This window comes from Rhopalosiphum padi, chromosome 3 (genome assembly GCF_020882245.1).
Source record: "Rhopalosiphum padi isolate XX-2018 chromosome 3, ASM2088224v1, whole genome shotgun sequence".
NCBI lineage: Eukaryota > Metazoa > Arthropoda > Insecta > Hemiptera > Aphididae > Rhopalosiphum > Rhopalosiphum padi.
Window position 1 is genome coordinate 76,995,087 of NC_083599.1, and position 12,570 is coordinate 77,007,656.

Sequence of the window (12,570 nt, forward strand, 5' to 3'; positions counted from 1 at the left end):
TATTAATTATTATATAAATAAATAAATAACAAAAACAATATAATAATAATAATCTAAATAAAAAAATGTTTATAGGTAGTATTCAAATTAAAAAAAAATTTAAAGATTGATCGGCTAAAATCTATTACCGACATTTTTTTATCCGCTATTTAGCAATAAAAATATAGTGTGTGGTTTTAACCACTACCTACTAGTTTGCAGTATTTTGTTATACAATGACCGATAAGGTGTGCGATTTTTGTTTATTGGCCTTTTTGGGGTCGAAATCAAAAGTGTGCGATTTCGAATGCAACTATACGATATACATATACATATAATGTAATATATACTAAAAAGTATTATTGGTTTTAGTTTGAACTTTTTTTGAAGAACTTAGTACCTATTAATTAATTAATTTCATATTTAATTCTCAAGCCTCAGCTTTAAAAACTGATTATTTTATAATAATCGTAATAATAATAACAAACCAACAATGATCAAACACAGGTTGGTTATCTTTACAATATAACTACATCCGAATTGGTTCCCATACCTGAAAATTAACATCCTAAAAAGGTTCCCGATATTCTAGGTAAGCATCGGAATTGATTTCGGATAAAAACTTTCAAAAACGACGAAGTTTAATCTAATAATATTTATAATAATAACAGCAAGTTTAACAGTTGCTTCTATTCCGCACATCCAAACATCTTTCAATTCATGAATGTATTAAAAAAAGTCCAAATTGAAGCATATGTAAAATTGCAAAGTACAGAAAACTACAAAATTTTAAATCCAAAAATAAGGAAATATATTTAAAAATAATGAAGTATATAAATTAGTTTATTAAAAATGTTTTTTATACTTTTTTATTTCAATAATACACAATACTTATATATAAAAAAAAGAAATGCATGAATTAAAAAGATATTATGTTTATTATTATTAATTTTATATTTTTAATTTAAAAAAAAATTATTATTTTTATTCTTACTTCTTATCTACCACAATAAAAAAAAATATAAAAATAAAAGTGGCAAAAATCATAATTTTTAACCCGCATAATATTATGTGGACAGTACTACTACAGTAGTCTATATAAAATGAGAAGGAAAACTGAGAATGCTTTGACCTGGGAACTCGGGAACAAACTCTGATTTACCCTTCATGACAACACGGGAATTAATTTGGATACACCGTACAAAATTACTATATTAGTGTACCCATATTATAATCAATGACCGAGTTTCATTACCTGTCTGAATTAAAAGTTTCTGAAAGTATAGGTATAATAAACTTATAATAATAAATTCCTCATTATTTTTGTTATTAATTAATAATTAACTTCATAGAATTACATTATTTTAAAACTATAGTATTAGTGCTTTTTATCTTATATACATTATATTTTATTAACAAGGTTATATACTTATACCATCAGCTTTATTAAACAAAGATTAAGAATGTAATACTTGATATTCATATACTTTTAAATTAAACTCTTTCTTCTGTCGTGTTTCACCAACAATAATGTTTATCAAATCGATTAATAATAAAATTAATAAGACTAATAAATCGTTGATATTTTTTAAGTACTATAAACATTGTATTGAAAAAAAAAATACTTCACCAATACCAAAAACCAGTCTGGTGCTGAATTGGGCATGTTTGCTTTACATTATATTTTGGTAGACCACATATCAACTTAAAGACAGTCTATTATTCTTAAACATTTTTTTCTAGAGAGTTTTAATAGTATTTATTCTATTCAAGCATTGTATTTTGCCAAACAGGCAATAGGTGAAGTTGTATTAGAAGTCACCAATCACCATAAATAATTTATCAATTATAGGTTATAAGGTATCAATTAAACTAAAAATACACGAAGAATGCCATAACACTGATAACAATGAAAAATACATTATTAATAAAATTATATTTGTACCTATAAAAAAAAAAATATTAAAAAATTGATTTTGTTATGAAAATATATTTATTCTCTTCTCCTCAAAATAATTCATACAAATTTGTTTTGAAAAAAATAATCATATACTCGTAAGAGAATAAATCATAAAGGTAAATCAAGTAATAAAAAGTTAAGCAGATTTAATTATATAAATGCCTCTATTAAAAAAAAATATATTTATATATATGATGAATATGCAATTTTTAAGATATATAAATATAATGTATAATTCACTTATTGAGTTAGTAAAATATATTAAAAGTGATCTTCTATAAAGGTGGGTACCGTTGTAGTTGTAGTATCTGGTTTTAGTTGTTGGACGACTTGTTATAACTGTGCAGCCATCCTCTTATTAGACCTAAAAATATTACAACATAAAATTAAGTTTTGGACAACCAAAATTAAAATATCTATATATTTTCTGAATTACATTGCCATTAGCAACACAATAATTCTAATGATAACACTATTTTAAAGCCCAAAACAAACTATTTGTTTAATATTATAATTTTATTATTAAAAAAAACCGAGGAACTTTAAGAAAGTGTCAAGTATACACTGTCATTAAGTAACCACTGTAATTGGTGTTTTAAATGTTTGAATAATTAATAACAAGGACCTTAAGTGAACAAATCGTTATTATCTATACGAATAAATATTTAGGGTCATCTACATTTGAACTTTGGTCACTCATAAGAAATAAATATGCCTTCACACTAAACCTTAAACATTGAACAACTGGTAAGGTACTTACTTTAGGTTCTTCTTTTTTTGGGGGGGGTTCTATTAATGGTTTTCCCAACAGGTACAAGTACAACGAGCCATTGGGCCATGTTCGTCGACCTTCGGGAACGTAAGGTAAGTTATCCTGTCCCATAGTTTTTGATAGGCCGTCGCACTGACTTTCATGCATCATCCCAACTCTTGGTGCGCTGATCGCCATTCTAATTATCTTCACTCCCTCCGAAGAAGCGTCATGCACATCGTAAACCTGCGGATCAAAAGGCATAACACAGATAAAGAGAAAAAATCAATCAACTGTAACTTATATAAATAGTACAAGTACACTGAAATACCCACCCCCTCCCCCAATCAAAAACCATAAATGACATTCTGTTTCACACCTATAGATTCAACTGTAATATTAATGTTAATTACGAGTAAAATTCTAGTGTAAAGAAAACGATAACGTGCTATCAGTGTTACCACTAAAATTTGAATGATTTTTTTCATTATACGAGTATATCTCTCTTTAAAAGACCCTTGAATAGTTTTTAATTAGTATCAGTTAACAATTAAACGTCATGTTTAACATAATATCATATTATATTTATTTATTGTAAAAATACCCACGTATTGTTATTATTTGGATAATCTAACCATCAAATAAAGTTTTGTTAATAATTTACAAATTGATACAACACGAGGAGGACCTCATTAATTTGACTGTATGTCTGCATATACAATATTATGTTGAGGGAGGTGTCAGGTAAATGAGCATATATATCGTTTTCCGGTGGTATCTATTTCTACTATTTTAGTATACCTATGCCTAGCCTATTAGACCTATTGTTTGTTTATAATTATTTTTTAGCTGCTGAATATACATTTTTTTTTTTTATAATGATCTAATAGTTACCAATAACAAATATTGTATCAACAATCATCCGTCTGAAAAGTCAAAACCTATATTGTATGTATTATAATGATCATCAATCGTGTGCTTTCCCCTCTCCATAAATAAAATAATAAAATAGGTTGTTGACGAATTTGTCTATTATAATAATATGTAATATTAAATAATACGTAAATATTGTATACTCACGGCACATCTGTAGAACAATGTCGATTTGATTTCAGTATTATTTTTCATGTATGGCCTACGTTCTAATAGGGTTAGATAATGCCAGCCTTGAATAAATTCGTCAGTACTGTGCGGAAAGTATTTTGTAATACATTCAAAAACGAAGTGGTCCATAGCTGATAGAGCATAACAACAGAACAAATTACACGAGTATGATAAGTATATTTGTCTTTTATTTCTAAATTAAAATAATGTACCTTAAATTTAGGTTGGTATTTAATTAATTATTGTCATATAATATGTTCTTATGTATTAAATATTATGTGAAATATTCATAGTTCATACATTGTTTATTACTGTTTAGTGTTTATATTGTACTCTTATCCCACCGCATTATTTAATAAATAAATAAAAATGTTATTAATTAATTGTCTTTAAATACATATAGTAGTTACTAGTTAGGTATAAAATTATTAAATAAAATGCTATTCTCCAACTAAGAATATAAGTTTTAATTGCATTTTATTATATACGGAGTCAGTGGCAGATACAGGTTGGAGGTTGCACAAGGGCTCCGTCAATGGACAACATAAACATTTTGAAATGGTCATTTTTTTTATTTATTTATAAATATGATTTTAAAAACTAAATAAATACCTATATAATAGTCGGACAGTCAGTATTGAAACTTTATTCGTGTATTTTTTTTATTAATTTAATAAATAATTTGTATTAATTTTATGTGCCCTTCCCCTTAACAAAATTACTAGATCCGCCGCTGAATAGATATCTATGTCATATTACGGACAATATTGAACGTGTACCTAAAACACATAGGTACATGGTAAATTACATACAATTTAACTATGTAAATTATATATGCCATGTGTGTGCTTAAAGTAGTATATATATCTATATTATTTATTCTAAAACTGTGAAAACGAACGTGATAATTTAACAACAAATTGTAGTGACGTCAATTGGTAATTTTGCGCTTATAATCTATTTAAACACCTATATATCTAATACGTTTGGAAATGATAATTAAACTAACTCGTCACTGATAATGTGATACCTATATGTAATTAACGAGGTTATTAAATATTTTACATTATAAATGTACAATAGTGTTATCTGTGCCTATATAAATATTTAAATATGCATACAGTTATTAAGAATTCCTACACTTACTGCACACCCAAAACCTATATACCTATGTTACTGTGAATGTTATCGTATTCCAAAGTCAGTGTTGACATAATGATTAGATTTGTACTGGTTCACTAGTAAATGTCTACATTTTTTTTTTAATTTTTCAACATTCGCCAATTTAGAATTTATATGTGATATTCACTAGATGACTGTCAGCATTTATCAACTGTGGACATTCACAGTAACATAATGTACAAGAAATACGCTTAGCCCATATATTATAAATTATAATATACACATAATTTTAGCCAATGAGATCTTTACCGGAGACGCGGACCCGCACTATACACGTAACCTTTCACGTATTTTGATTTGTGACAATAATAATGATGTGTTATACGTACAAGTCAGGTCATCGCAATGTCCGTGTACACTGATTTCCACGGGACGTTCAAGCCACAAATTCAACAGTGGAGTTCTGCTCAATACCGTATCTTTTTCTAAGTAAGCGCAACCGTACATTCGCGACCTTGTTTGTATCGTGGCAACCTCAAAGTACTCTCCTAGTCCAAGTGGAGGACATGATGGTTGCTGGGCATAACCTGTGGTTTCTAGACACAAAACACAAATAAAGCATTAAACTATATGCGTATTTTATTGTTTTCATAGTTTTGTTTTTGTTTATTTCACATGCAAATATAGCTGTTTAGCGGAGATAATGTCATCTCACCAATATTATTACAATGGTCAAAGAATAGGTTATAGCATAATCAACTGTATGCTGTTGGCATTAATATTAATGTTAGAGTCGATTTATCTATTATTTATTATCTAGAACATGGATCACCAATTAGTATTTTTTTGAAGGGCCACATTAGGAATCTAAAAATGTTTCGCAGGCCATTAAAATTCTAAGTACATGTTTACATAATTTAATAATAATATATCATTAATATTTAACAAAAATAATAACAATATAATGTTGTCGTAATATTTGTTATTTATTCTTTGTCTGCGGGCCGGATAAAATGTGTTTGCGGGTCGCCATTTGGTGACCCATGATTTAAAACATATCATACGCTTTTATTGATATTTTAATTTTTAAGTAAATTATGGTTATGTACTTATATAAAGTATTATAACTTTAAAATACTCGTCAAGTCGTAACAGTCGTCAATAAAAACCTATGAGATTTTGAGCCTACATAATTAAAAAATCACTTTTACAACTAATTTTAAATTAACTTATATTTGTAAATATATATATACTCTTGTACAGTTTTTTTATATTTTTAAACAATGATTCTATTAAAATGTTGGATGGATCGCTGGAGGCAGTTATATATAAATGATCTTAATCAATATCAATTAGAATAATATACCTATATACAGTAATCATATCTGATACATAAATATATATAGACAAATAACTATGAAATATATGTTAATAAAATGTATGAGTATATAATTTACTAAATAGATTATGGTCATCAAGAATCAAGATTGTTGCTACGAGACATACTGTAATACAGATGATATTCAGATATTCTGTACACTATTTCGTATAAATTATATAAACCGCGTATTTATCAGGTATTTAAATCCATAAAACAATATTTAAATATCTTAAACATAATAAACCTTAACTTAAAAATAATAATCACAAAATCCAATTAATATTTGCTATGTATATTATTCCATTATAAAAAAAATTATTATTATTATCATAAATTAGTGGAGTAACATTGTAAAATACTGATTAAATAACTAATAACTATGAATTATAACGACTACAGAGTGTAAACTAAGTTTAAAGCAAATTAAAATATATTAAAAATATAAATCTATAATATTTAAAAATTAAATAATAACAAATCGAAATTATAAATGAGAGCAAATATAAAATAATATTTATAATAAATAAATGTATGCTCATTACTCACTTTGTTTTGTCTCGGCTGCCACCCAGGAGGATGTAATAAAAAGTAAAATGTAGAATGTTCTTGATATTGACTCCATCGTTTGTTGTAAACGACCGCGATTAAGTTTGTAATGGACGTGAATAACGTTTAAAGATTACAGTTGGACACAAACCAAAGAGTGAATTAAAAATCTGACGGTAGCACACTGATTCTGAACCGCTCTCTACATGCATTTTTATAAACTATCACGGCGGCGATCGTGCAGGTGGTGGTCCCTACCACCGATTGCACGTCAGGAGCATTGTCATATACATAATATACGAATGATAGGTCGAACAATGTAGGTACGTCACTGTATTCGTTTATTTATAAATATGTTTTGTGGCTAAAGACGAATTCTTTACTTTTGAAAGGATTCATGTACGTATGTTATTCGTTGACAACATAAATATTAGGTATAAATTAATTAAAATTAGGTAAAGTCGAAAAAATGTAAAAATGTATAATTTACAAGTTTAAACTTTAAAGTACTATAAAAATAAAATAACTATATTTTAAAATTCATAGTAAAATGTATAAACTATTTTTGGTTTACATCTCACTATTGCATACAATACCGTTAATTAGTTATTATATTAATTTTATTTATAAGATGAGTGAAATTCGTTGAATTAAAACTCTTATCATTGTTTAAAAATAAATTTAAAAAAATCAGTATTAACAAATTTAAATAACTCAAAATAAGTATAGTGCACAAATTAATTAAAAATATTTCTTACAATTTTTTCAGTTAAAATTGAAAAAAAATCATCTTTAATATCCAGAATGTTTTATACTTTGAACTAAGCTCTTTTAATAAAATATAATCAATGCAATCTGACCGCACGTGTAATAATAAAAATAAAAATAAAAATCGTACAAAATCGAAATCCTATCAGTAATAATATTCTAACTAGATAGTTAGAACCTTTATTTTCCTGATCCTTGTAATACTTATTATTTACTTTGGCGCCCAATTAAACGATTCTCTTGTTTAGCTGAAACGACGTGTGTGGTCGGTCAAACCATATAATATTATATACGCGTATAGTATACCTATTCGACATATATATATATATAGAGATTACTGCTACCGCGACTAAGAATTTATCGACGAGGGACGAGGGCGCAAGCATATTGTATGTATGGTGTATACGTTATCGTATATTCGTATTGTTCGGAAATTTTACCCACTTCCAAGGCCGTCATTCGACAAGAGGGCGTTTACAAAATATATGGTGGTATACTATAGTATATTTCTTGCCGTTTCCTTTGTCCGCCGTATAACCGAGCGAACCACGTTTTATAATAACATGTATACGCATACACCTAACGTTATTGTTACTCATCCTCCCTCAGCCCTCCGTGCTCGTAAAATGACCGCGAATATGCAGAAATTGTTTTCACAGGATCGTAATTAATATGTGTTATAGATTCAGGTTTCGGTTTATTTTATTATTTATTTTAGTACCTATGGATAATTGTATTTAATTAGTAGGTTAGTATATGCTTACATAGATAAATATTTTATACTGGACAGGTATAATCGATTTTGTGAGGATGAGTGGAGGGGGTGTCTACATGTTAACGTATAGCGGCGGTCGTCATAACCGCACACATTTGATTCACCATTAAATACGCTTTAGGAATCAAATGTGGCAAACCAAAACAAAGTTTTAATCATAATCCAAATTGTGAATTTTTGTTAGGTATCGTAATTTTTTTTGATATTGGAATAGAACTGATTTTTATTTAGACCTAATCTCGAAAGTTATTTTTATGATTTTGTGACCTTGATAAACATGATTAACTGCAAGTGTGCGATACTAAACGACGTAATGTGTGCGGTATTGAACGGTTTGATTTAGGGTAAATATGTTCATTTTAAAGTGAGTTATAGCTATGTAAAATAATACAACATTAAAATGTTCATAACTCACTTTAAAATGATAATATCAAAAACAGCATATGTCATTGTCTAGATAATATTCTTACCTTTAAATTTGATAATAGGTAAATTTACTCTAATATTAAAGCTAACATCATAAAATGTATCCTGCCGAACGGAAATTTGTTATGATGTACGTTAGTAAGACAGAGACAACACGTGCTGGTATGGCGTCCTCTTAAGGTATATTAAGTGTGCGGTTTTAAACGATGACCTTTTTTTGAAAGTGTGCGGTTATGAATGACGCCCACGGTAGTTGTTTCTCGTACACCGTTTAAAGTCCGCTGACAGCGTTTCGACGCTAGTCAATTATCTCTTAGTTCACGATAGGTACTACAGTCAATAGTCAATTTATAATACCTATTATGATATATGATCCGTGTATTGCTTATAAAAACAAATAAATAACATTCAGTTAGGTACCTACAGGTCGCCATGTAGACTATAACCTTGATATGGGCAGCAGTTAATACAATGTTTAACATGGGTTGTTTAGCGGAACGTCGCGTTTTCGAATTTTCTAAGGGCATTCGTCGCCGCCGCCGACATCTATACACCTGCAGCTGACACCGTACGATATACACACATATAATATACATATATACAAAAAAGTATCATGAAAATATTTACGACTACAGCCCCCGACGAACGAATACAACATTCCACGAAACACCGTCCGAGTTGATTTTTTTTATACTACACGCGTTGGCGCGTTGCCTGCACCATATATTATAATAAATGTATAAGCCCAACGCCCCCCGAGTGTGTTCATAAAGATAAAGGGTATAGGGATTAGGATAGGTGTCGGTGTATCGTCCGCGTAAAATTAAACGACGTGTGCTGAACATTTTAGGAGTAAAAACAGCTCTACTTGCACCGCAAAAAATATTTAATTTAATATATATTTGAGTAGAAAATTCAATCGAACGCCGCAAACCCAGTTGGATCGGATTTTTTTTTTAATCGTTAAAAGATCCCTGACTGGCCCGATTACTTAATTACTTTGCGGTGACGACTTGAGACGTTTGAACATACTTCAAATAGCGACTTCAAATTGCAGGACTTACACTCACAGTAGGTAGGCGATATAATATAATATTATTATCGTCATCATGACGTGTGCGTACATGTATTTTATTGCAAACATATTATGTGTCGAGTGTCACATGAGAAACGGTGCACATTATTATCGTCCGAGATTATTATCAGTAGGTGTCAGGTGAGTTGCGTCCGGCCAAAAAAGGTTACTCTTAAATACATTTGATTAGTTCATTTGAAAAAAAATAAGTTCATTAGCAGTTATTTTATTACGTTAAACCAAAAATGGATAAATATAAGCAAAAGAAGAATTGTTGAGTTGGCTGGTCCTTTAAGTCCCAGTTTTTAATAGCATCATAAATTAAGTATTACAGACTATTATAAAACCGACTATATTAATTACATAATTTACATATGATTCCATTTTATTGTATAAATTGCATTCCATTATTATACCACATTATAAATACTATTATACTAATAATTTACAAATTATGTAATTCAACATATTAAAAAAATTATGCATGATTAAAAAAATAACAATTTTTATTTTTAGATTTATTTCGTATAGTTGTGTAGTATTTTATTAATCATCAAAATTAACTATAAAATAAACTAAAAAATGTATTTTATATGCTCAAAAATGTAAGGAACATCACGAACATTATTGTGATACTTACTGACAATATAGACAATTATTAATTACTAAATTAATATCAGCTGATATTTTAATGAAACAACTTCTAATTATATAAAAACGGAATAGTTTTTTTTTATTATTTAAATAATCAACTGAATTTATAAAGAACGCAATGCTGAAAATATTATTCTATTATTTAAAATAATCGATGTATAGATATAATATAATGCTAGTATATAAGTATTATTAAATATTCTAGTCTCACAGTTTCACTATTTACATTAAAATAATTTTATAAGAAAAGGAAGCACCCTTTACAAATAAACTATATATATTTACATTATCATATTTAAATCAAATAGTCTGATTGAACATTAAATTATATGTAGCATTAGAAATATCATCAGTGAATATGTCAATAACAAATGTACAAAGTATCAAGATAAAATATAATTTACATCAATGTAATATTTACATTAAAACAATATTTAATTATACTAATATCTGTAAAAATTGTTTTCAATTAATATACTAGTGACGATTTAACTTATGAAAAATAGCATTAAACGCCCCTCCAAACAGATCATCGACCATAGATCAGTATACATTAATCACTGGCTCACACAGACTTATCATATTCGGTAAGCCATATTTGGCCTATAAGCTCAAATCGTCAGTGTCAATAATTTGTATAAAATAAAAAAGTTTTCATTTATATTCCTGAAACTCAATAGTTTACATATATGATTAGCAAGGTTTTGCTTTATAGAGGAATAATTCCTCTCTTGTCTTGTGTTAGAAATTTACGAACCCCTTAATAATAATTCTTCCTGCAGGAGAAGGTAACATAAATAATATATTATGTTAACTTACTGTCCTCTAACTGTTACCTAGTTTTATTTTTATTACAATTATTGCAACACATATAGTGAAACTTCCAATTAATGGTCACCGAAGGGACCGTAAATAATGACCGCTATTAGTGACAATACATGACATAACACTTGATGAGATCACGGAAAACTACCGTTACACAAAGATAACCGTTAACGGAAGTTTCACTGTAATATCTATGGATGCAAGTGGTCACGATTATTATAGCAGGTAAGAAGAACAGTACGCAATGTCAAATGAAATTTTGAGTGAAAAAATCGCACTTTATTTGTAATCGATGGATATAGATTTCGTTTCCATAAAAATTTAAAAAATAATATATATTATATAATATATATAATATATCGATATTGCTGTACTAAAAAGACTTATATATTATTCATTTAAATAAAAACATTAGAAATTATATGAAACGGTTAGAAAAAAACCAAATTGACATAACTGAATTTATACAAATACTATTATATAAGTTTTTACCATTGCCATAATACCTACGACTTTTACTAAATTATACTAACATTTTTAACTTCAATAAATATCATACCTATTCGTTTTTACCAGTGCCAACATTTTTTAATAAAAACCAAAATTTTTAATAACAGATTTTAATATCAAAAAAACATTTTTAACCTTTAGAAATATCATATACGTTTTAATCATGTGCCAACATTAAAAAAAAAAACAAAACATAATTTTTAACCTACCTGTATAAAAATGTAAAGGAAAATTAAGCTTTTTTAATTTTAATTTACGTATTTCAGTTGATTTAATTTAAAATTTCGGGCCGCAATTCGTATGCACCTCAAAATATCTCGGGCCGAAATTCAGAAGAAATTTTGACCGCGGGACGCAACTATAGTAGCCACCAAAAGTATGCAGTCTTGTGAAAACCCAATAGTATATGGGTGGCGGAGTCCGGTAGACCTTGTAAAAACTAATAATTATTAACATATGATCCTGGTAATACATTATGATGTTTGGATTGTATGTTTATAAGGTCAACTTGTGCCCATGAGTTGAAAGTTGACTCTAAAATTGGTTTGGATTCTAATCCTATTCTTGGGTGCATTGCGTTTTTCTGGCATTGAATACATTATTTTAAGTAAATCATAACTGTTTCGTGTGTTATATTGCAATATTTATTTTTCAGTTCAGTCTTCATACGATTTTGTCCTCCACGGCTTATAGC

General features: G+C 28.1%; 1 protein-coding gene across 1 annotated transcript; it reads right to left on the reverse strand.

The window, feature by feature from the left end:
- Positions 1-1,996: 1,996 nt before the first annotated feature.
- Positions 1,997-7,012, reverse strand: LOC132926788 (uncharacterized). Its single transcript, XM_060991190.1, has 5 exons — positions 6,844-7,012; positions 5,306-5,512; positions 3,771-3,925; positions 2,700-2,936; positions 1,997-2,303 (listed from the first exon to the last, which is right to left on the reverse strand). The coding sequence occupies exons 1-5, from the start codon at positions 6,917-6,919 to the stop codon at positions 2,298-2,300; spliced, it is 681 nt and encodes a 226-aa protein (XP_060847173.1). The 5' UTR covers positions 6,920-7,012; the 3' UTR covers positions 1,997-2,297.
- Positions 7,013-12,570: the final 5,558 nt, after the last annotated feature.

Excerpts from the sequence above, each read along its gene's own strand:
- LOC132926788 (XM_060991190.1), bottom strand. The coding sequence starts at position 6,919 with ATGGAGTCAATATCAAGAACATTCTACATTTTACTTTTTATTACATCC. Across the intron at positions 5,513-6,843 it reads GGCAGCCGAGACAAAACAAA|AAACCACAGGTTATGCCCAG; the intron begins GTGAGTAATGAG and ends TTTTGTGTCTAG. Across the intron at positions 3,926-5,305 it reads ACATTGCGATGACCTGACTT|CTATGGACCACTTCGTTTTT; the intron begins GTACGTATAACA and ends ATGCTCTATCAG.